The sequence below is a fragment of the Triplophysa rosa genome, linkage group LG3 (genome assembly GCF_024868665.1).
Source record: "Triplophysa rosa linkage group LG3, Trosa_1v2, whole genome shotgun sequence".
Classification (NCBI taxonomy): Eukaryota; Metazoa; Chordata; class Actinopteri; order Cypriniformes; family Nemacheilidae; genus Triplophysa; species Triplophysa rosa.
Window position 1 is genome coordinate 13,229,327 of NC_079892.1, and position 25,913 is coordinate 13,255,239.

At 38.0% G+C, this 25,913-nt stretch overlaps 1 protein-coding gene across 1 annotated transcript in view; it reads right to left on the reverse strand.

Moving 5' to 3' along the window:
* The window catches only part of lsp1a (lymphocyte specific protein 1 a), a 32,362-nt gene extending 7,354 nt beyond the window's left edge, over window positions 1–25,008 (reverse strand). The window contains exons 1-12 of the mRNA XM_057330136.1: window positions 24,770–25,008; window positions 15,785–15,931; window positions 11,259–11,637; window positions 11,038–11,177; window positions 9,510–9,768; window positions 8,618–8,758; window positions 6,052–6,095; window positions 5,588–5,669; window positions 5,051–5,191; window positions 3,510–3,608; window positions 2,884–2,967; window positions 2,648–2,756 (exon numbers count right to left, since the gene is read on the reverse strand). Of these exons, the coding sequence (XP_057186119.1) occupies window positions 2,648–2,756; window positions 2,884–2,967; window positions 3,510–3,608; window positions 5,051–5,191; window positions 5,588–5,669; window positions 6,052–6,095; window positions 8,618–8,758; window positions 9,510–9,768; window positions 11,038–11,177; window positions 11,259–11,637; window positions 15,785–15,931; window positions 24,770–24,828 (1,684 nt within the window). The 5' untranslated portion in view covers window positions 24,829–25,008. The remainder of the gene's footprint in view (window positions 1–2,647; window positions 2,757–2,883; window positions 2,968–3,509; window positions 3,609–5,050; window positions 5,192–5,587; window positions 5,670–6,051; window positions 6,096–8,617; window positions 8,759–9,509; window positions 9,769–11,037; window positions 11,178–11,258; window positions 11,638–15,784; window positions 15,932–24,769) is intronic.
* Between the last annotated feature and the right edge of the window lie 905 nt (window positions 25,009–25,913).

Sequence of the window (25,913 nt, forward strand, 5' to 3'; positions counted from 1 at the left end):
TACAATGTTTTATTTTTTTAGACATGTATATTACACATCTGATTTCACATTAGTACATGTATAACCAGTGATATGCACAAAGGGTAGCGGTGCAGAAAAGTATTAGTGGTGGTTTTTCTTTTTTAAATATAAAAGAGTTAGATCAGTTTAGATATTTATTGCATTTTAAAAGCCATAAATTAAGCATTGAGCAGAATTAAGTTTACACTTTCGGTTCAGCCCTCCACTACAGTCCCATTTCTCATGTGGCCCATTGGGATTAATTGCACACCCCTGAATTAGAGGAATATTTGAAAATGTCAAGAATAAAAATTATGTATACTGTAAATTATTACACTGTAAACCCGGATAAGTTGGCAATACTCAAATATTTTTTGAGTTTTAGAGATTCTTGGTTTAAGTAAGCAGAACCTTTAAATTTTGATTACTGTGAAGTTAAAGTTCTTCCAAATCTTAGTGCGACTTAAATATTTAATTGATCCTTTTTATGAAATTAAGTGGACAGAACTTAACAAATAAGTACCAAAATTGCATTTTTAAGTTAACTAAACTAAATTCTTTCAGTTTCTTTATTTAACATATTTCTTAGTCTTAATATGCATAAATAAAACACCTTGATTTATGCAATCCAAAATGAGCAAGAAGAGACTGATCTCAGAACTGGCATTAGCACAGTCACTGCTCACTGGTAACATAACACATGTTACAGGTCAAATGTAGCTTCACAGAGACTAGGCACATGCACCACTCTTCTAAACAACGGTAACCACAAAACTGAAAAATATGTCAAACTCTTCTCAATATCTAAGAGAAGTGAACATTAAACACTAACAAGTCTTTAACTTTAGTAAAAACATAAAATAATCATATTTTTTAAAATTTACTCTCCTAATGCAGTCTGACGCAAAGCATGCTGGGAATTGGAAATCCTTCTTGACCAATTGTTGAATTAACATGTTTAAATTAAGTAAGGAGCCAATACAATTTTTGAGTTTTAGTCAAGTTAATCAAAAATAATCATTATACTTTACTCAAAAGTAAAAAAATGTTTCACGAACTTAAAATATTAAAGTAAGTCGAACGTTTATAACTTTTTTATAAAATTAAGTTTACATTACTTAATCTGTTTGATTATTTTGAACATTTGGGTTTACAGTGTATAATAATGTGTCGTTGCCATTTTTTTCAATATAAAAGTATTTATAAAATACAGGGTAGAAGGAATTGCATGTACACACATACAGTAGTTATCAAATTTCAGTTTGGAATAAATAAAAAAAGATTTAATTTAATGTGCGAATAATATGCGGCCCTTAACAAGGATTCGAAAACTTTATGTGGCCCTCGAGGTAAAAAGTTTGCCCACCCCTGCTTTAGACGCATTTTAGCACGTAACCCGACCCCTACACCTGAACCTAACAGTTTGTATATTATATAATATAAAACACAACGCAGATACGGCTACAGATACTTTTTATTCAAAAAGTGCAATTATTATAAGTGTTCTGAGGTCCGCAGTAAAACCGGCTCCGTTTGCGCTCAAAAATTGCCACCAGAACATCAGCTTCGATTGTGAAATGGCACTGGCTCCCACGTGACTGGTTGCGTCATTATGTTCGCCTACGTTATGAAACGCCATTGGCTGTCCTGCTCCAATTGCGTCACACGTTAAACTTGAGAGTATACGCCACAGCGTGTGTTCCTGGAGCGTGGTTGTCGTGATTAAAACCTACTGTGCTCACACAATCGTACGGCTATAAAAGACTTGGAATGCAGCGCGACCTGTTCGTAATGTTTTTATACTGTTTTTGCTATGTGTTTTAATAAATGCCCGTGGCTGACTTCTATTTGCTTGTTGCGTGTTGTTTAATTGTCGGGAGGTGGGTAGGTTTAGGGTAGGAGTGGGGTTAAGTAGGCTACTCTGAAAAATCTATTATTTAATAATATTTTATACTATTTTATAAATAATATGTATTTATAAAATAGTTTCGGTTTTACAAGTGCAAAGAACTGAGCGTGTCATGTTCACGCTTTGGCGTGATACTAGGTTGTTGTAGTATAAATAGTGTGAGTAGTGCGTTCACATTGAAAATTCTCAAAAAAAGAAGTGCACTTCAAGAACCCGGATGATGCACTCATTCAACTGAAAGTATGAAGTGTGAAACTCTGGACATGTCACGCACTTAATGATCGCAGTTTCGCTTATGTAGCGGAAGGGAGTGTGGAGTGATTACGCTTTAATCTGATGGTGACTGAAGTCATGCTGGGAAATTACATTAAATTTACGATGTACAAATTGATTATATTGACTCCCGTTATGTTGTGCGATTGACATCATTTGCCCTCGTCTGGGAAACCACATATACTTCCGGTTAGTATAAAATCGTTAAGTATTTCATTTGGGACGTTACTGCCCTTCTTAAATATATACACTAGGTGGTTGAATGCATAGTGCATAGTTTAAGCGCATAGTGTATAGTATATTTGGGACACAACTTTGGTGTTTTTTGGCGTGTTTTGGATCAGTATGAATTAGCCTTTAGCTAGCTTGGTGGGTAGCTAATATTTAATAACATTGCCTAGCAAACCGCCGCTAATCTGCAAAAGGTTTAAAATAAAGAACGAAGGATATAAGACATTGTCTCACTTGATTTTCCATTCGGGTAGACTATGTAATGATCACCATCAATGGAAATCTTCTCGTATTTGCCATGTCCCGTCACAACAAACTTGTACCGTTTACCCGAAGAGGAGCCCTGAAAATATAAAAGTTGTAAATATTTAGATTCAATAGGAATCAGACCCATGATCCTTGTGTTTCTAGTGCAGTGCTCCAACAGGAACATTATTCATTCAAGGTTGTTATCGCAGTAGGCTATTTACCTTTCCTCCCAGCCCTGATTTCTCGGCTTCCCCGATAACTTCCCACATGTTCTTTTTCTGCAGAACATCTCCAGGTTTAACATCCTGAGGATGAGCACAAGGAGGCAGTGTTTATTATGCTTAAGCTGCTGTTTGACCCTCATCACACAATTTCACATAAACCAGAACATGTCAGAGTGTTACATCACTGACTAATACAAACGTCAAACAACAGCGGTCCATCAGCATTGTATACTACGTTTATCCTGGACTCTCAACAGAAATTGCTTGTAATGTTTACTTATTTGTCAATTGCTTTGGATACATTTTAAAGAAAATTATGATTAAGGAAGTGAAGGTCATTCTACCACAAGGGGGCACAACACATGAGGGATTGGTGATTTTACTGTATTTATTTAGCCATATTTAACATACCTGATTATCTGTTTTATTTAGAAACACCTTCTACAGTCTGTCAAGACTTATTGCGTATGTCATTATGGTATGTAATTTAGCAATTCATTGTTTTGCTTAATTAAATTCAACCATTTTCCACTATGTGATGATATAGATATTTAAGCAAAGCAGACGTCCAGCACACTATATTAGTTATGAAATGTAGCGAACAGGTTCATTAATAGACTTACAGATGGTGTGGAAGGGGAGTTTTTGTTCCCGTCCTCTGGACTTCCTTTCACCCAATGGTTGATAAGGGTTGCCACACCCACTTTCACACAGTCTGTGTCCTAAAATGTTTAACACACTTGTTTAATGCAGATTTTGTCTGTTGTGTCCCTATAAAAACAATACTCTATATTACACAATAAAATACATAACACACTAAGGCTGTGTTCACATATGACTTCTTTTTTGAAGCTGCTAGCGTCTGTTTTACATTATAATCCTATGGAGTAAGCCGTGTTTTCAAAAAAGTCCTGAGCACTTTTTTAAGCGCCGGCGTCTTTTTCTGCAGCTCAGAGCGTTTTTTGAAGTTGAAAAACGTCAAGCACCTTTTTCACAGCCAACCAATGACAAGCGAGTAGCGGGACCTGTCGTTTCCATAACAACATGCGAGGAAGGTGATTGCACGATAAGCACGAACAAATAAAATGGCAGCCGAAACGCCGGTTGGAGCATAGTTTTGTATAAATGTGAGTTTAATTTTCACTTTAAATAACTTTTGATTTCATTTCTAGAGCGAAAGTTGTATTGTAGTTATTAAATAGGTTATTAGTTATTGCAAAGATGCTCGCTGTTTTTAATTCAAATAGACTTCCGTTATGCTGCCCATGAAGCCTTTCTCTCTGCGCTGCCTTCTTGCACTAATGCTGCCTCTGAACGTTGCCGGCTGCTATTTGTAACCACAACGCTGCAAGCTTTTTTTTATTGCCAACTTTTTCTTGTCCAAAAAGAAGTCATATGTGAACACAGCCTTAGACTATTGGCTACTTGCCATGTGAAAACCTTATCAACTTGCTGTCTATGAACAGCTGCTCATGTAGGCACTAGACAGTGAGTCAAATCTGTAAGTTTTGTGACACAGCCACTTTATCATTATCGTACAGTTAACAGCTGAATGTGATTCATGAAGCCAACGTTTTCCAAGAATTCCTACGTAACAGCTTTCCATAGAGTGCCGCGGGACCTTTATATTACAAATGTCTCAAACTCACACAGATGTAAGCGCTGAGAACAGATGTTACACACTACATGACTAACATGACCTATCTCACGCTGTTTTTGAAACTATGAGGGCTGCCTTATGACCTCCATACTTGCACAATCTGATATTCATTCACAGTCATAACAGAGGTGTGGCCCACCACCCTTACGTCACTGTTTTCCCTCATTCATTAATCGAAATAGCTAATTTCTTATTACATGCAAAGACACTTTACTTTACTCTTTGCTGAAACTTGTAGCATAATGCTGCTGTCCTTCTGAAACCTTGTATCTCCATATTTCATTATTTTTACTTTTAGCCATAAACCATTATTATTAGTCACTCTTTATGTTTGTCACTGGGTTTTGCAAATATCAAATCAATAAAAAGTAGTAAAAAAAGTGCATGTCAAGTGTTTATTCCATTTCCTGAAAAACTGTGAATTTGGACATACGAGGTTCCAAAAGGACAGCGACGATAATCCTGTTGCTTTTAATGAATGAGTGCCCATGTCTGATATCTGACCTTCGTCGGTGTGCCTTTCAGGGTGGTTTGATTCCAGGCCTCCCCTGCTTCAAACAGATTCTTCTTAGATGCCACCGGTGCAGACACACATGACATATCCACCGATGCTGCTTTGTTCATCTTTATTTCTTTGGAGGAGATCTGAAATACGTGAAGGAGAGCAAGCGGATCAGAGCCATAAATCACTTCGGAGAAAATATTGAGCACAACAAACGGAACAATAAACTTCGAAGAAATTGTCCAGGGGGGTGTAACTCAAGAAATCCCATGTAATGTCTTAACATAAACCTGCTGCCAGAGAGACCTGTCAGTTCTTTAAACAATGGTCCAACTGAGAGACGTTTCCCTGCGGCAGGTACACGATACTCTTGCTGGTTTCTGAGAGAACTCACTGTTCACATTTTGAGTAAAGTCAAGATATATGATCCCATCAGATAGCATAAAATATTAAATACAGCAATTCTGTCTAGAGGCAATGAATCCAGTGTGACTTCACAGTGTCTTATGGCTCTTTAAATATTGTAAAAAGTAATTCACCTCTATTGCCTGTGTGTATTGCTCCAGTTTGTCATCAATCTTGGGCAGCAGCACGGGTCTCTGGGTCTTCTTAAAGCTGTTACTGTTTTCAAAGAATAAAAATGGATATGAATCATTACTCAGGCGAAATACTTAAATCATACCCAAAAAAGGCATAGACATAATGATGTGAAATATCTGTGTATGACAGCACACTTGTTTCATTTCTCCAATATCTTACAATCTATCTGTGGAAAAGCATACACTGCACATCTGTTAGCTGTTAGCTGTCCCATAAATCATGGCTGACGAGGCGATCCAGTAACAAAATATCAAAGTGACCTGTGGCACCTATGTCAATATTTTCTTTCACACAACTTGCCTGTATATTTGAAGTTTTGTTATCAAGAATCTACCATTTATAGAAATTTGAATGTTTGCTGTGTCTACGTGTTTTTTTTTTTTTTTTTGTCGAATGAACTTACCTCTTTTTTAAAGATCGGTTCAGAGACTCGGTTCTCTCTGTGATCTGGAATAAAAACAGGCACATTTAAGAATTTGAAGAACGTGAACGTGTAGTGCAATGGTTTTCAAACTTTTTTGTGTAAAGTGCATCGTTTTGCGGCCCCCCAAATAAAGACTTATAATCTTATAACTTTATTTTAATTATACCGAAACATATTTAGTTATTCAATGCTGGAACATCAGTTCTTTTGGTTGGTGGTCTTATTTTTCTTAGGTTTGATTGCATAACATTTATGATACATTTCTATAATTCATAAAATACCACAAAATCTGTGGCCCGGCCCCCGGGATCCATCTTGCCAAACACCCTCCCCTGCCCCCGAGGGGCCACGGGACCTAGTTTGAGAACCACTGGTTTAGTGGATTATAATAATATATTCCATTTCGACTCTTAATTGAAGGTTTCTTTCAGTACCAAAAGGAAATTATAATTAAGCTGTCTATAATTGTAATAATGGTAGAGCTTCTCAGACTTTTCTCACTTACTAACAGTATGTTAACAGGTTCTCATTTCAAACCCACAGAAGTCTCCCTTGTGTTGTACTGCAGCCCTCTGGCTTTTTAACCTCAGTTGACTGAGCAATGTCAATCTCGCCTTTTCCTCAAAACATACACAGGGAGACACAGGAAAGAGCTTTTGAAACCAAACAATCTGCAAAAATAAACAAATTATTACATTCAGTACAAGTCAAAAGATTAAACACACTTGGCTGAATGTTTATTTGATTTTTAAGTAGCCTTACACTGTGTCTACACCGGACACGGCACGGCTTGATGTCCGGTGTGGACAAAAGTATAATGGGTTCTAATGCTTCTATTGTCTCTTGTCGAATCGCGCCTCGCCGCATCCGGTGTAGACACGGTGTAAAGGATGATTTGTTTTATTCCAATGTTTTCATGAATTTTGATGACTGTACTAAAGTTATTGTAAAGAATCAGTAGGTAGGTATAAGTAGTTCGACTGGTATTGTTTGTGTATGACACCAGAAATACATGCATGGCTTAAAAAAGTGTTTCTTAATATGTTATGTTGAGGTTAGCTAAAAAAAGTTCATTAATTAAAAATCATTACAGTTCATTTCACACCTTCAGTAAATAGCAAACCAAAACAGCATATCCTACATTCTAAATACAGCAGGAGGACAAAATAATGGAAACATTAAGCCCTGTATATACTGTTTAAGAATCAGTAGTGACTATTCGTCTGCTGTTCTCAGAACAGTGCTTTCAATGCCCTACTGAACAAGAATGGAATATGTTTGTGGGTGAAGAAATCGTTCATTGATGTTGACTAGTGACTCCAGGAGCAATAGAAAGTGAGTTTCCATCACTGGAATGACTCATCTGTAAGACCCAATTATTCGTTCTCTGTTCCTCAGGGGGTCCATTTGTGCTCCTCACACTATGTTCTGCATCTTTGTGGCTTGACCCTGGATACCAGTGGATGAAAGCCATCTTAGATATGCATCCCAGCTTTTCACGACCTACAGATGATGTTTAGACCTCTTCGACCTTTAGACTGCAACTCTTAAGGAGCACATTAAGGATTTGTAGATTTGAAGAGAAGGAATTTAGAGACTGCCTATTTGCACTCTCTAGACATCTGCTGCTTTGAAATCTCAAATATTATAATCTCAAAATTTTACTGATCAACCAACATGGCTTTTAAGCCACGTTTCTAATTATAATTTTTTTAACTGGCATACTTTGTGGTTTTCCATTATTTTGTCCACCCGCTGTTGTGTTTGATAGAGATGGTTCATGAATGCATGTTTGCTAAATCACATCACAGATTTGCTGGTATCTTTCAACATTGTAATTTGGCTCAGAACCGCAGTACATTTCTTCACCATTGAGTACTAATGCTAGCTGTTTACCACTGTAGCTAGGTAACAATAAAAACTGAAATCAGACTCCTGTGTCTGGCAAGATTCCTTAAAGCGCACCTGTGTTCAAAACAGCATTCACACCAACCAAAGAACTGAACTTTGCCTGCAAATAAACTTGCGCCTGCACCAAAACTCATGCTTGAAAAAAGTTCTAACAAATCAGTTAAATGAAGTAAAGTCATGTAAACTCGAGATGCACCGATATATCGGCCAATAATCAATATCGGTAGATAAAAGCTATTTAAATCCTGTCAATCAACAGAGGACAGGAAAATTCAATGAGTTTGTTCATTAGCCTATATGAATTAATAACGTTCAGAAACTTAAGAAATATTAATTTAATCTTCAGAATCAGTATCGGCAGATATCACTCTGAAGTAGTATCGGTGCATCTCTAATTTAAAGGTCAACAAATGTGAATATGCATGCGTGTCACTTTAGTATGTGCCACTGCAAACGTGTTTGATCGCTCACACAAGAAAATCACAAAATCACTTACGAAATAAAAGGAAACTTGAAATCTGAAAAAGGAACAGGTTTATTTATTATGATATAGTAAGTATTGACACCGTGACTATACCTTGCTATTACCACCTTGCTATATGCCACAGGCATAAAATATCTACTTTTACTGTACCTTAGCAGTTGGACTTTTGGGGTTCAGAGGGTTAAATGGATCATCGCCATCTGTGATGGAGACGTTGAGATTCTTCATTCTTTTCTCTGCCGCCTCCATCCTCCTTCTCTCAATCTCCTCCTTCATCTGCTTCTTCTCCTCCTAGATATCCAAAATATTTCACATTACGAAATTTCGAAACAGGCATTTATAATCTGTCAACACATCAATTCTGGCACTGCAGCGAAGGCATAAAGCAGAGCTGTTTGTCAGGAAACGTCTGTGTTTATATGGAATCTATGCATGTGTATTTTCTCAGCTATGCGGCGAAGTTCCAAAGAGTTTGGTTAATGTTTAGCAAAGGTTGCATAAATGTTAGGAACCAAGCCTCTTAAAATAATGTTAATGGAGTGTTGTCGTAAAGTTGATAAATATTCTTACAGTGTTAGTCGAAAATGACACATTGTTTGAATGTCCTTTAAACATTAGATTTTTGAAGATTTAAAAGAAAATGTGCTATTTTTTCAACACGTTCAACAAGATGACTCACTACTTGAAAATTATGAATTAGGATCTTTAGAATGTTAAGATGTTCAAGACCACACGAATGCAAAACTGGAATTTTGTGGCTTTTGTTTTCAAAGCAATCTATATGCTTTTGTACTATATACAAACTTTGACAAAATAAACTTTTTGCAGATTTACACATTTAAAAATGATTTGCACCTATGGAAAATGGACTAAAAAGGCTCATGACTCATCCTGCACTATGCAAGGTTTTGTCCAGTCAAATGCTCATGATAATAGAAAGGTCCCTCCCCTTAATTCTATTTGCAACCAACCAAGAAGCAGATTCATAGCTGTGATGTGCGTAAAGCCTATTGAATATTGTGAAAATGCAATATTTGCCTACTTCTTTTTTGTTTAATTTCTGCTGTTCCTCTTCCTCCTTTCTCTGTTCCTCCTCCTCACGGAATCGACGGCGTTCCTCTCTCTTCTTCTTCAGTTCCTCAAGCTCCAGCTCAGCCTCGGCCTGACGCTGGCGAAGTTGCTCCATCTCCTGACTTTCCTTCTCCTGATGGCTGCGTCGAATCTTCTCGAGCTTCATTTCTGTCTCCAGACCAGTGTCCATCTCTTTTTTAGACTCAAGGGTGTTGTGCACACCTATGCTTCTAGATGAGATGAGATGAGATGAGATGATGAGAAGTGAAATTGAATAATGGGGTAATGATGTTTATTGCACATAAAATAGGAACGCCCCTATGAATCTGGCAAGATTTAATTTGATTGTCTAGTTCAAGTGTTTTCAAATATCTCAAGGTGTAACACGTAAACTAGATATACACCAGCAGAACTTGAAATCCTACTTTGTTTCCTGAGATGTCTGTAGAATAATCAGTATTTTTTATGAACTGTGGTTGGTTGGTTGCTTTATTTGTCGGACAGAACATCTTTTCTTGTCTAGCTATGGCTTTGGGCCACAATAAGACTGCAACGTGGACCAGACCTCATGCCAAAGGTCTTGATACATGAGACTAGATATTAACTTGCTCCCTTTACAGCCATTTTGGAATTTCTCTGGCATGCCTTTTTGGCAACAACAATATTAGGTCACATCTGTGACATAAGCATCTATATTTAACTGGAACATATTTTATACAAGTGTTTACTTTCTTCCATAAGTCCAGTTAAAATGTTAGTCAAAGTTTCTTCAGAAAAAAAAACAGTTGGAACATTTTTTATCTTGTTGCCAACATAGACGGGTGATCTATCCTTTTAAGACTTCCATGTGTAATGTTATGTTACATTTTTTTACAATGTTATGTTTGTTATGTATTTCAATGTAAAACGAGAACAACAATAGCATTGAGCATCAACTCAAAGAAAAAAATACATTATATGTCTCTTTTAACCAAATATCTCAGAATAATGATTTGGATGTAGGGATGTATCAATATTATCGATATGGTGTTATCGCAATAGCAAAATTGTCTCAATATTATCGTGGTCACATGACTGTATGAAACGATAGGTGTTCCGGGCCTAACATAGAGAATGTTAGAAAAATAATAGATGTTGCCTCTGGCAAGGTCCATCTGGTGCAATGATTTTATTTTATAAAAGGGATTTTTAGGTCATTTGACCCATCTCGTTCTATAACTCATACCTCTAAGCAACAGTTATGATTATAGGATAAAGAAAAGATGATGCTTATGGCACCTTTCCAAGTCATCACCTTAAATACCGCAAAAACATCGTAACGTGGACTTTATACCGAGGTATTATCGTACAGTGATACATCCCTGTTGGGACGTGTTTTATATCAAAAGATAAAACAATAATTCTGAAAAAAAGAGGAAAGAAAACATGACAATGCAAAAACCTTAATGATCCTAAACCATTTTCCTCGTTTCTTTATTTCACGAACAGAAATATGTTACCTTGGAGATCTTTTGGTTTTGACCAGCCGTGATGTCACTTCCTCTACAGCTGCTTCTTCATTGCCATTAGGCATCTTGTCTTGCTGTAGGAAGACTTTAGAAGTGTAAGACACTTTCACCTCACTCCTTGCCTCTTTCATCTGTGAATAATAGTATTATTTTAGACAAAGGAATATCTAATTCAATGCTGTACTTTCAGTAGTCATCATTTCTCCTCCTACCTTGTTCTCTAGTGGTGTTTTTGGTTCCTCTTGTTTTCCTTTGATTTCTCTGATATCGTGACCTTCCTCTGGTCTCTGACTGCTCACCCTCTCGATCTCCATACGCCTCTCGACGCTTCTTCTCACTGGTCTTTTCTCCTCGACCTCTTCCACCTCCTGCTCCCTGTCTGGGGTTTGTTGATGCTGTATCGAGGTGGTCAAGCTTGTCTTCTGCATAGATCTTGCGAGAAGTCTTCTGTCCTCATCTGGTGACTCTTCTGCGCAGCCGTTCTCTTCCGTTCTGGCTCGTGTTCTTCTGTCCAGCTTTTGGGTCCAGTCGCTAAAGCCCTCATCTTCGTCGAGAGCTGTAGGGTTGCTGGGTTTGAAGTCACTTTCGTAGCTGCAAAACACATACGATCATGAAAGACTGCCTTTATCTTCTTATAGTACTTCAAATGATCAAGGTTTGAAAAAGCACATCCATCCATCATTATGGTAATCCAAATGCACATCAAAGCAAACAATTTAACCTGGCAGATCATACAAGTTTACTTTATTGCTGATCATTTTTTTACAAAATGAACAAAACCTGGACCATTCAACTTTTTTTATTCTAGACTCTGTTAGTTTAGGGTGGAGCCACCAGACCCTTTTACAAGACTGACGCAATGACCTATATAACCACATTCATAAGGGACCTGGGCAAGTTAACAGTCAGTCAGGCATGAACGGCTCCAGTCAGTGAGACCGCCTGGGCCCACACACCTGTATCGCTGTTACTTTGACCAGCAAAAGTATGCAATGATGTCACTGTGCCAACCCATTAACACCAGAAGCAGACATCAAACACGATCCTTGGAAAACAGATGTTTAAGGTGCGTGTGAGGATTTGGAAAGGTGCTGTTTGTTGTTGTTTCGTTCATTCGCCAAGAGCAACCAGACATGATATATTCACAAAAATAAAGCAAAGGTAATTTAATATAACAAACAAGATGTGGGGTAGTGCAGTGGTTCTCAACAGGGGGGCCGTGGCCCACAAGGGGTCCCAGCTGACTAAAATTAGACAAAATGAGCATTGAAATACATTTTTAAAAAGCTAAAAACCAATATATTTCTTATTACTTGGCCATTTTTATAATGAATAAACATTTTTCTAGTTAATGACAAGCTCTAAAATATTTTATTTGGTAAAAAATATGAGTTTTTGTGAGTGGGAGGGGGGACTTTGAATATTGTTGAATACAGTGGGGGGCCTCGGAGTAAAAAGGTTGAGAACCCCTGGGATAGTGTGTAATTTTTGTGCAACATTGCAGTCTGTTAGTTCAACCCAGACTCGCGCCAGTTCATGACATAGTCACGAAATTTAGAATCTATTGATTCGTGTTCATGTACACGAATTCCCCCATTTTTCTGTGTCAATCAGCAAAACCTTTTCGTGTCACTTAGCACGACTTTCAATATACTTATATATTTTTGCATGTATATACATTTACATATTTATAACCTGATATCAGAGAAAGTTGTACATATTTTAGGAGGTGGCTGTAAGCAATTCCTAACCCCACCACAAACCTTAAAATCACAGGCGCAAAGGTTAATTTTGCTAAAACGCACAAATTTTACGAGGTGGCACAGCAACTATAAAGACTCGCCGTAACCCCGCCCCTAAACCTAATATCACAGGGGCAAAGTCAAATCACAATAAAACGTACGAATTCACACAAATGAGGCACCTCATAATATAGGTATGAATTCCTATCAAATTAAGTTGATATAGTACATTTATACATAAAATACTTTAGATGAGAAGTCTTGCTGAGTTACATGAAAAACGTTGAAAAATGCGTGTCCATGAACACGAATCAATAGATTCAATTTCGTGACACAAATTCCTGTGAGACCGTGTTGGCTAGTTTGAGGCGAGACTATCTGTTTGTCCCAATGGCAGACAGAGGGAGTTATTTTTGCAGTTTTGCAAGTGGCGAAAGATCAGAAATGTTTCAAGAACAGCTACCGGACACAGAATGGCAGGGTTTCGTTGACATATTTGAACCCAAAATGTTTATATTTATTTGTTTATGTTTATTTGTAACGTTCGCATCTGAAAATGCTTTGCTTGTGTTATGTTGATCAGACATATCGGAGATGTTGGCTCAGAGGGACTTGGTTTTGGGTCCAACCCAGGTCATGTTCCGATCACACATCATCTTTCTCACCTTCTATTCTCCTTCTATTAAAATAAAGACAAAATGCCCCAAAATTAAGAGAAAACAACAAAAAAGAGCTGTCCCTTGTGCACACCTAAAAGTAAAAACTAAGCGCAGACTACAGTAGACGATAGACTGATTGTACGTTTTTGTTTATAGTTATTCAAAGGGTTCGCAGAAAGTTAAAACAAACACAACTGCACTCTAAAACCCTAAAATGAAGATCAAAAAGATCTATATTTAATGACAACTGCACCTCTGACCGCTTCCTTTTCATTAAAAAGCCCTCAATTAAAATCTGTTTCATCCACGCAAAAGCTGCCTGAAAGGAATGCAGAGCACATTCCTCAACATTATTAAACAGATTTTCAACAAAGCATAGCGACTTTAACTGAACAATAAGTTAATAGAAACCAATCCGTTTGAAAACATGTTTGTTTAATGCACAGATGTTTAATTGTGTGAGACTACTTCTGTAACTCTTTTACAAACATTAAAGACCCTTTCCACGTTAAACACATCTAACACGTTTCCAAAAAGATGTATGTGTCTCTAAGCAGAGAGTGAACTTCTAGTTCTTCTATGATCATGGATAATCACAGAGCGGCCCTAGACGACCCGTTTCAAACAGTCAGCTTAAAGCTGTGTTTAACTTCACACATATGAAAGATGTGGGATTGACGATAAACAACGTTGCTGTGATTAAAAGCAACGTGCCCTGGTGATGGATATGACATAAACCCGTTTCCAAAGGCATTCCCAGCTGAGATTCTTCAGAGGTTAAGTCATGATGAGAGGGCAGCTGTACATACTGTGTGTACGTGTGCAGGTTTAGACATAAGCCACTTGTAAGGACCAAAATTTGTGAAAGTGGTCCTCGGTGTTTAAATGCTTATAAAATGGCCAAATTATGTTTTGTTTAGAACACCAATACTAACAAGCTTGTATAAGGTTTGGGTTTCGAGGTAGAGGTAGATCTTAAAAATAAGGGAGGTAAAATCGCCGTAAGGGAACCTTTTATCCCCTAAAGCAGGGGTTTTCAAACTTTGGGATGCCAGGGACCCCCACACATGATGAAACTTGTGAGGACCCCTTCCTACAATACATATCCATATTTTTATAGATTTTTTGCATACAAAACATTTTAACTATGTTAGATAAATAATAAGTGTTATAAGACACAATATTAAATAATTGGCTATAATTAGAGTAATATTGGATGTAAAAACCTGAAACATTTTTTATTTGGATTTAATTGTACTGCAGCAACTTTCGCAATAAATAATAGTATAATAAACACATATTTATAAACAATTATAAATAAATATGAACACTTATAATTGAAACAGTAATAATATTCAGTAGACTTTCACAATTTTTGCTTTGTCTTTTCTTCTGAAATTTTCTGGGGACCCCTTTGAGAACAGGGGTCCAAGCCCCCTCGCTGTATTCAACAATATTCACAGGCCCCCCTCCCGCTCACAAAAACTCAAAATTTCAACCCAATAAAATATTTCAGAGCTTGATATTAACTGAAAAATTGTTTATTTAATATAAAAGTGGATAAATAAAAAGAAATCTCTTGGTTTTTAGTTGTTTTAAAATGTATTTCAATGCTGATTTTGTCTCATTTTAAATTGCGATTGGAAGTCAGCTGGGGCCCCCTTGTGGACCACGGTCCCTTCTGGAGGAAGCGGACCACTATGCAAACCCCTGCCCTAAAGAAACATATTGTTTACCTTTTTTTCCCCCACTTCATAGCTTTGTGCAACTAAAATATTCTGTGGATGTTAAAGGTTCCTTATAGAGGGTTTCATCGGACGCAAGCGATGGCCCGACATGAACTTCTGTGTTTGATTATAATATAACAAATTTTTATATTTAATTTAGATTAGTATTAATTAATATTAATATTTTATTGTATATTAATTCATTTAAACCTACTCAGCAGTTATTGATTCTTTGTGGAGGTCTTCCTGAAGTTTGGGCCACATAACGTTTGTTTATGTTGTTGCCGCTGAAACAGTCTATACTGTAAAACCATACGGCCTGACATAAAACCATTTGGGAACCTTTAGTTTTAAGAGTGTAACATATAATAAATGTTATTATTTTATGAATCCCACCGCATCTACATATCACTTTTTATTAAATGAACAAATAAACAAAAATAGTAGCCGATAAACAAAATAGTGGTCGATACTCTACACCATTCAGTATATGTACTAAGCTATTTCATTTCAAACATTACTCGTTCTGTGTATTTAAGATGGAAATCTGCCATGCAATAAAACAAGCCTACCAAATACCAGGCAAAGTGTGAGGCACATAAACACTTACGGGCTGGCGTCGGGCGGGGTCACGCTGTCCTGAGGGGACCCCGTGGATCCAGACAGGCTCTCTTGTTTGCGGAAGGCTTCTCGGGCCCGACGTCGTCTTTCCCTCTCGATTTCTTCTGCATCTTCAACACTCCGCTGGGCCGTCACTCTGCCAAAAGATATGTGTGAACAACCATTTTGTTAGACCACATGATCATTTTGGCACACACTGTATGAAAAGCATGCTCGAATGATAAATGACCCCCTAGCCCAGGAGAATGATACTGACTGTGATACATAGAAGCTCTTAAAGACGCCTCCAACAATAGTTTGTTTAGTCCCACGGTTGGGATTTGGAGCCAGTGGAACATCTGCTTTGGCATTCGACACCACCGGTGATTGAGTGATGGAGATTTGGGACCCATGTAACCTCACACTCATGACACTAAGGCATTATTGTGTTTATTCAGCCCGTAAACACACGCGAAGACTGACAGGGTTGTATATCCTCTTCATCTATCTGGTTTTGAGAAGAGACGTGTACTTTCTACCCCCAAAAAATGCAAGCTAAAAACAAAAAGCTGTATTCGCTAGCGCTAAGCCCTGATCATTTTTTACAAATGTTAATGGTAGTAAGCATTACCAACGCTTGTCCCCGGAGCCTAAGGGGTCTGCGTCATATGGCTTATGATCTTAGTTTGGATTTTGGGTCAATTAAGGGTGCATGCAGGAACCCTCGAAAGAGTTTCAAGTCCTTCACTGAGGTCACAAGCTGCTGCAATAGCTTTACAATAGTCGTAAAAGCACAGGTTGATAGACGACATTAGTCAACGCTCTAAAGATAAGACTCCAAACAGACCCACAAAGGGTTTTACAGCCTGACGGCATGAGTAATTCCTTCGTTTCAGGTTAAACAAACAATTTGTTTTTCTGTAGTCCTAGAACACCTATGTACTGTGCTTTAAAAACATAAATATCAAAACCCTAGAGAACCTATGTAACATCAAGAACCAAAGAATAACTCTATATACAACAAAAATGGTTTTCTAAACATTGTTCTTGGCTGAACCTAAACTGCTGCAAAGAACTAACTGAAGTTCTTCTGGCTCTTAAGGCTTTGTTCAAAAATGTGACTTTTTTGCATATACCACTGAAAGCTGTTTAGTTCGTATTGTAAACGGAGAAAACACATAAACCCATTTTTTATCATTTGTCTCAGAAATGGTCACACCCATAAGAAAGAAAAACCACAGATGAGATCTCTTTAATATCTCAGTTGTTTATAGTGGATATCAATGGGATTAAATCAGAGGCGGATGCAGAAAGTAGATGATAGGTGGGCCTGTAAAATTGTGGGTGGGCTGGAATAATTCGCATCTCCCTTTCAACCGGAGTAATTTTTAAGAAAAATTAATGGACCGGTGTTCTGTCCCATTGTGGCGTCAAATGCAATTCACTAAACTTCACTCTGCAAATAAAACGGCAACATCGTGCAGTTGATTTAACAAGGTCCCACGGCTTGGCGGTGCATGGCTTTCCCTGTATGCGTCAAAAGTCAGCGCAACTGCGTGTGGTTTACTAGACTCGTGTTTGTTACAGGCCTGTCAGAGGAGTTTCCAATTTTTATAACCGTATCTTGTGAAAGTAAACTCGGTGTGTCTCAGGAAAATGTCTGCATGCTTTACAAAACGCCATCACCTTTTGTATTGCTATATTCAATCCATTTAAACTGTTCATACCAATAAGAACTGAAGGAGCGTGGCTTTCCATAAATTACGGTAATCGGATATTTTCTGTTCTTCTATCGCGGACTAATCTGGAGGTGGACAAATTTGATTTACTAATTCGGAAGCCGGCTGAGTGAGAATATCAGTGAAGGCTGAAGCACAAATGCTGCCATTAGCACTCGACTCATTGGATGTTACTGTGTGTATTTCACCTTCATTTCCAGGTGCTTCAGTGTGTGTTTCTTCAGCTTCTTTATCTAGACGTGTTTTTTTTTAATTGCCACATGGATAGCTGTTTGTTTAGCCATGTTTACATGATCATTGAAACAGAATCAGACAGCGATATTGGCGCGCAGCGTAACTGCCGTAACGTAACTGATGTCACGTGAGCACATTCTTAATAATATTTGGATATTATTATTAATAAACAAACAATTAAAATGTTTTCATTTCATTTATACAATTCAAATTTAGAATTAAGGTTAAAAAAATAATATTTAATAATATTAAAAATAATTTTCTTGGCTCTGACTGGGTGGGCCACCTGTCAATCTGTAGCTCCGCCCCTGGATTAAATAGTGACCATGAAGCGTTTATGGAAGTCGTCTGCATTTTAGCTATTTCTTCTGAGAAAGTGAGGCAGAAATCTCACAAAAGTCTATATTAGATTTTCAATGGAGATCTCAACAATGTCACAAACTGTCACAAAAGTCGATATTATTGAAGATCTCAATATGAACTAGGGATGCTCATATTGACCGTTTAACCGTTAACTGATCGTTAAAAATTTGACCGGTTAATACTATCAGTTAAACGATTTAAAAGGTATGTTTGTTTTAAGTTTAATAATATTAATAATATAATAATAAAAATAATGTAATAATACGTTTTTAAATGACTATTAAATCGTACATGTTTTTAGTTTTCTGTATGGTGAAAGAAAAACATGCTAAGCATGAACTCACGGAGCGTGCAGACGCGTGCGACTAGGTGTAAATGCCCTCCGAAACGTTTTCGAGACCGATTAAAATCCGATCACGCAAATCACTTGACGAAGGACACGTGTAATTCATCTGATTGTTGAGGCCACCTTTGTCAGGGCTTTACTCCTCCAACCGGAGTGCCACTGGCAGCCTTGCTCAAGTTCTTTGTTTTAAATGTAGACTGTGACATTCTCTGTCTTCCCGGCGTGTCTACGGCTCAGCAAAGCTAATAGCGGAGCTACTGCAAGGGAATTTCGGTGCTAGCCATCAATTTATCCTTTACATAAACTTATCTCATGGATGCTTAGCATCGGCTGCCTGTGCGCTTTGGAAAGGAGAAGAAAACGGCGCGACCGGTGCTTTCCCTGCCTTCTTTTAGACGTGACATAAAAATACGAATGTGAAATATGAATAAGTAAAAAATAATGTTTGTATTTTGGGTGGTATAGCAGATCGCATTTATATATGTTTAGCTAAGACTGGCTGGTGGAAAGCAAATGTTGACGCGCTTCCCGAGGTGTTATCTCTACATTCCCGGGACATCCGTGCCATCTGAAACGGTGTTTTCTGCCTCGGGTCTAATTGTCAACAAGCTCCAGACTGTCACCACAACACGTAAACATGTTACTTTATTAAATAAAAACTCCAAGCTTTGGATTGAGGTAGGCCTGCTATTTTTATTTGATGAAATAACTTTCTGATGGATATAAACTTTGCCGGTTCTTCTGTGTTTTCGTTTTGTCATATTTTGTTAATTAATTCATTTTTTTTCTTGCCTGTTTATTTTATGCTTTGGATTTATATATTATTTTAGTTTTTCTCCATTGTCCAAAATGCCGCAGGTTCGTGAAAATGTGATAATATGTGAATGCAGGTGCTGTGCTGATGCTGCTGTTTGCATGTTAATATAAATCCGTGAAAAAAATGTTTGTATATTTAACGTGTCACAGACCCTCGTCAGCTGTAGCTGTGTCTCATTTCGAAGTCTGCGTCCTCCGGATGTCACATGCGAAGGCGTATGCGGCAGACAAACGCGACCTCTGGAGGACGCAGCCTTCGAAATGAGACGCAGCATGTATTTTTTTAATTCCAGTTTATTATTAGAATCTTATCGGTTAACGGTTAATGTTCGGATAACGAGTGTTGGTTTCCGAAATGAGCATCCCTAATATGAACTCAATGTCACGGTCCCACCGTCTTGTTTATGATATTCTAGTCGTGTGGTGGGATCGGGGCAGAGTTCTTGGGTTTTATGTGGGAAGGCCATGAGATGTTTATGTTTTTACCTCTCATGTGTTTTCCCAGTGTCTCGTCTCTGTTCCCGCCATCTCGTTTCCTTGTTGTCCTTCCCTGAGTGTTTAATGTCCCACACCTGCCCCATGTCGTTATCCCTCTTTTGTGTTTCCTATAAATACCCTCTTGTTTCTTTGTCTTGTGCTCGGTCATTGTATTCAGTGCGTCTTGTTGCTCGTCCAGTGTGTTCCAGTTTTGCCTGTTCCTGTCGTGCTGTTTCAAGTCTTAGTAAGTGTTTGAGTTTAGTTTATGTCAAGTGTTGTTTTAGTTCAGTTTAGTGCAAGTTAGTCTTCGTCCCGTTTATTCTGTTTCCCTGTTATCAGTTTTCCCCCATCGTGGGTTTTGTTTTGTGTTTTTTCAAATAAATATTTCTTGTTTAACCCCTTCACCACTGCCTGCCTGCATTTGGGTTCTTCCGCACACGATTCGTGACACTCAATCATTTCTTATGTATTCACATTTACTCAAATCCACATTGTTTGTATTGCATAAATGACTGTCATCATTTATTCACCCTCTTGTCAATTCAAACTTTTATGACTTTCTATCTTCCGCAGAACACAAAAGAAGATATTTTGAAGAAAGTTGGCAACCGAACAGCACTGGCCCCCATTCACTTCTATTGTATGGACACAAAACCAATGCAAGTCAATGGGGGACAGTTAACAACATTCTTCCAAATATCTTTTTTTTGGGGTGAACTGTCCCTTAAGTAGTTATTTTGTACCAAGTATATGAAACAAAAAAGTTCATTCAAACAATGTATCAACAAAATGTATTATACAAAATGCACAATTTTCTCTAGAACTGTTATCCAGTATGGTTTTATATTCTCTCTCGGTGTCTTTTCTGTCCTGTCTGCAACCTCTTTGCTTTTTTTGATTCCTTCTGCAGTTTCTTTTATTAAAATCTAGTGCTGGATGGACTCAGACAAAGTGAAAGCCAGCCTCCACATTCACAGTGCAACTGACACCAAACCACATCTTGAAACTACACGTTCTGTTTCACAAAGGCCTCACAGCGGTTCCGTGCCTGTGATTATTATATGCTGTTAATCACTCAGAAGGAATTACTTCACTTTTTGGCAGACGACACTTGAATGATGTCAATCCTGCCAATGATGTCATGCACATCTGATTTATTTACCACTATCAGTCGGATTATGCAGCCTGCTTTTCCTTCATGTGGTGTGGAAATACCGTCTTCCAAAGGTCATGAAAGTAAAAACAGATTACTAGTTTTGGTAAATCTGTTGTCAAACACACATTTACGAAATGTTTCTCAGGCCTATTTTTGAAAGATGAAGTCTGGCTTAAATTCGTCTTGTATCACCTCCCCTGACTCTGTTGGCTAAACTTTTACGGCCTGGTGCCCGGAGGCAGAAAGGATTTGAAGGGGTTGACAGATTGGAAATGGGATGGGAAATGTTTTTTGCCCTGCCCTAATTTACCACAGCCAAGTCTGGTCTTGCGGAGGCCGAGCTGAACAAGATGGGTCAGTCACACAAATGGGTCATGTGGTGCTTGACCTCTGACCTGGGTTTCCCTTTCCTATTCTTAACCTTAAAACTAATGAGTACAATATGTAAGTACGTATGATGTGACAATAATAATTGTCTGACATGCAAATCTGCAATCTTTGTCTGCTTAGTTTGGCATGTTCTCAACATTTACCATAAATTTTAGCCTCCGATGAAATTCATTTAGTGTTAGAAATGTACATTTTGATTATGATGTACATTTTGCTGTATGACTGTTGATGTTGAATAGTGTGCACCTGACGATCTAACTGAGATTATAACCTGCTGTACCACCTTGTTCCTTCAACTGCTGTTTTCTGATCCTCTTTGCATGAAAGAACAAGTCATTGTTCTTAATTGAAACCATCGAAATGTTCGCTTTTGTTCTTCTTTGTGCCTGTTTACAAAGAAGCAAATCCCGGTGTTTGAGACGTGAATGAAGGATGTTGTTATTTCCTCTTCTCGCTCTGTAAATCTGTATTAAAGGGCAGCTGTGGGGTTTATTGACTCTGATACGGATGATGTCATCACAGCGAGACAGATTTAGACGGTAAAGGAGAGTTATTGTACCAGACAAAGACAGTATCTGCTGTCAGTGTGTGGCCACAACTTCAGATTCTCAGCATTCCTTGAAAAGCTGAAGGAATTTGAACGCATTGATCTAAGCCGTGGAAGGTGTGTCATGTATCATGAGGACTATAGTTTAATCTTCACATTTTAAAGGTCCAGTGTATGAAATTCAGCGGCATCTAGCGGTGAGGTTGTGAATTGCAAGCAACGGCTCACTCCACCCCTCCCTTTCGAAGCACTACGGTGGCTGACACAGGACTAAGATGTCGTCACGTTTTCGCTTCTTTGCCGAAGGAGATAAAGTATTTACGAAACGTGTTCTGTAGAGCAGTTTGTCCGTTTAGGGCTACTGTAGAAACAACATGGCGAATTCCATGTAAGGGGACCCGCGGTGTATGTAGATGAAATAACTCATCTGAGGTAATAAAAACACAACGCTTCATTATGCAAGGTCTTTATACACCTCTGAAGACATAGTTATGTATATTATATTGCATTTCTTTCAGTGGATCCTCCAAAAAATGACACACTGGACCTTTAAAGAAAAATACTATACAAAAAAACCCCATAAAAGTTCTTTGTTATATTGACTGTTATATTTACACATTGTACTTCTATAATTATTTCCTAACGCTTTCCTTTTTGTAATTATATGTTGTCGAAGTGTTTTTAAAGCGAGTGATCATTGTTAAATACATTACTGTGTCCGGGGCCAAATGTCACCATATGACGTGTCACTCGAACCTCATTGAGTGCAAATGAAACATGGTTCATTTCTAAAAGCCACAAGGTTAAAATGTGCCATTATGTCTTGGTAATCCACCGCAGCTACAGAGACTTTGACTAACGTCTGGTGCCGCTTGAGAGACAGCACCGCAACATCACCAAAGAGACAAAATGACTCTTGTAATGCTTAGCTAAACATAACAGCACAGAGGTGCCCTGGAGTGTTTACTCTACTGCGCTCCCTAAATCGGTGAACCTTGGCAAAGTGCTCTGCAACAGGGACGGTAAAGTTTGTTCCCCCTTTCAGTCGAACAGCTAAGCCCCCTGCATTCCTGCAGTCCTTATCAGAGTATCGTAAACAGATCGAGCGGTTTATGTAAAGCCCCTGGATTACAGGGTCACGGCTCTGACCACAATGACAGGGAGGTTTCATGCAGGTTTAAGATAAAAGCAGGAAATCATTTATACCACCAATTCCCCCGATCCTGTTGTATTTATTTTCTCCAAAAATGTATTTGTCTCTTTGAAACGAGGAAACTGTGTCCAGCCTGCCAATTCTGAAATGGTTTGGCAGTTCTTATTGCAAGTTGAACAGATTTTTTAAAAACCCAGTAAATTGCCTGATCATTTTTTAAACATTTGCCTGTTGCTATTTGTTATAATCAGTGACATATTTGGCTTTAGAGACATTGGGATATTGGGTAAGACGTTCTAGAAAGAACTTTATCGGACAGAAATGTGCATGCACCCTATAGTGCAAGATGAGTCATCAATGTTTTGGGTCTTCGAAGTGTGTATACAAAACATTGCGTACACAGAAATGTATTTGACATATCCGGTATTTGTCTTTGCAAACCACAAAGCTGTTCTGGCTGAATGGAGCCCATTAATAGAGAAAGCTGCCGGGTGAGTGTGAGAAAAAGCTGTTTTTGGCAGCGCTGAAAAGCCTTGGGAAATAATTCCACCCGATCTGTCATTAATGTAACCTGTGCGCTGAGTGTTTGACAAAGCACACCTGATCTACCTGAAATCCTGTCTGAAGAGGAATGAATACAGTAACGGTGTGGACATCCTGAGAGCTTACTGTATTGTTTTTATCTCTGTCGCATTATTCATGTGTTGTTTAATGGTGCTCTTCAGTGAATGGACATGTTTATGGTAAACACTTACAAGAAAGCAAGGTATTTTATGTATACATTGTGTTAGTGTGTGTGTTTCTGGGAATCAAACCCATGACCTTCGAAATAACATGCTCCACCATTTGAGCTACAGAAACACCAGTAAAAGCCTTTTAAAAGCATTTGGTAATTGAATTAGTTTACTGCACCTTTAGCAGTCATATCAAGCTAAGTTACTGAAACGCAGGTCATTAGGTTAATTATGGGGCCCAGGTGCCCTTAACTGCCCCCCGTCCCCCCCTCCAAAATCCCACAGCACCTCTGGAAGAAAACAGTAAAGTCTCATCTGGAACCCTGACCAAATTCCTGCTCATAAAATCACACTTAACCACACATGACGTGTTTTGTCTATAAAAACAACAAGGTGTGAAGTGACAACTGTTGGCGTTCATTTGTTGTCAGACGTAGTAAACTGTGCTCAGTTAATTGTATTTTAATAATCTGCAAGTATTTTTAAAACTGTTATCTTCTTGGTACCAACGAAGGTCTAGATTTATCGACCTTATTTAACATTGCAAACACGATATTTGTGATCATAAAAATGCCGACAGTCGACAGTGTACATACATACTATAATTCATCTAAAGCTAATTTGTACAAAAACACACCAATTCTATAATTAAACTTGCAGTTTGTATAAAATGTCAAATTCACACCACAAATTAACAAATAAAAAACTAACAAAAAGGGTTAAAAACTTAAAAGTAATGACCAAAGATATAGCCTACAGTAAAGTTACTTTAACCAAAACTTTTGTTGAATTCAAAGTGGATTGGTTTATGATTATGTCAACTACTCAGATTTAGACAAAACATTTGTCCTTAAGCTAGAACAAAGGATGACAGGTTCTTCATATAGTTGTAAATAATATGAATAGCTTTTTCTCACAAACAAGAATCACAAGAATATATTATATCAACTGACTGAGAAAAGCAAACATCATCACACCTGAGCAGCCGGCTTCAAACCTTAAACTCCTCGTTGCAGCTAGTTTTTAAAAGCACTTCTCACCTCAGGAGGTTCTGCAGCCCCTGCTTGCTGGAGTTTCGTCTCATGATTGTACTTGACATTGTTGTTTCTTCTCCCTTCAGTGTTTTTGTGGAATTCTTGGAATTTTTGTATTCCGATGAATGCGTTTCACAAAGACTCGCACACGCTGGCGCTCTTTCCCGGACGCTTCTGAGGCGAGATCCACGCGGCAGTGGCTTCTGTCTCACACACGGGCTTCAGTCACACACTTCCCCTCCTCTCTCTTCTCCTCCTCCCTCTGTTTTTTTCCCCTGCATGTGGTTCTCATTGAGCGAGCTCAGACCATAGCCCAACATCTTTTTCCCCTCCTTTCGCTCATTTTGCAGGCTCATGTGGCCATCCCGGGGGAAAATGTAAGTTGATACCCCCCCACCCCATGCTATGAATCCAGACCCCCACAAACCCCCTGTCCTGAACCCAGAACTCAACCTTTCTTTGCCTTTATTTACACAGTCAACAGTACTTACTTAGACAAAAACTTACAAACAAACATTCAGCTGGAATTTTATCTCTCATTGTTTGTAAGAAGGAAAAGTCAAATGAGAGCTCTTAAAATATCTCTATTGTTTCTCCTTGTCAGCAATGAGATTAAACGCAGAACAAATGGCAGCTTTTGTTTTAATCTCCTCCTTCATACATGCTTCTGAGAAAGAGACCCCCCTGTAATTTTGTAAAATGCAATTTTGTAACTAAAGTTTTAGAAGAGATCTTAACAATGTGATTTGTAAAAATTCCAATGTCTTGAAATGAAATGATGTAATATATGATATTTACATTAATTCAATACTCTATAGTAGGGATGCACCGATATGTAAATTTTGGCCGATAACGATAACCGATAATTGTTCCGCATTGGAGGCCGATAACCGATATATTGGCCGATATACAGTATCTAAATTTTAATATAACATTTTCTGTGACTGAAATTTTTTTCTTCACCTGAAAATCATGTACCAGCCTTCTTTACACTAATGAAAGATTCTTTAACTTTTTTAACTTTTCTGGTATAATGTTTATTTAATAAACAAATTAAAGATGTTCTTCCAGAGCAACCTCGAAAAATGTTCTTAATTGTCACAAGTCTAACAGGCTCAATCAAGACGGCAGTCTGATTCAAACAATATGC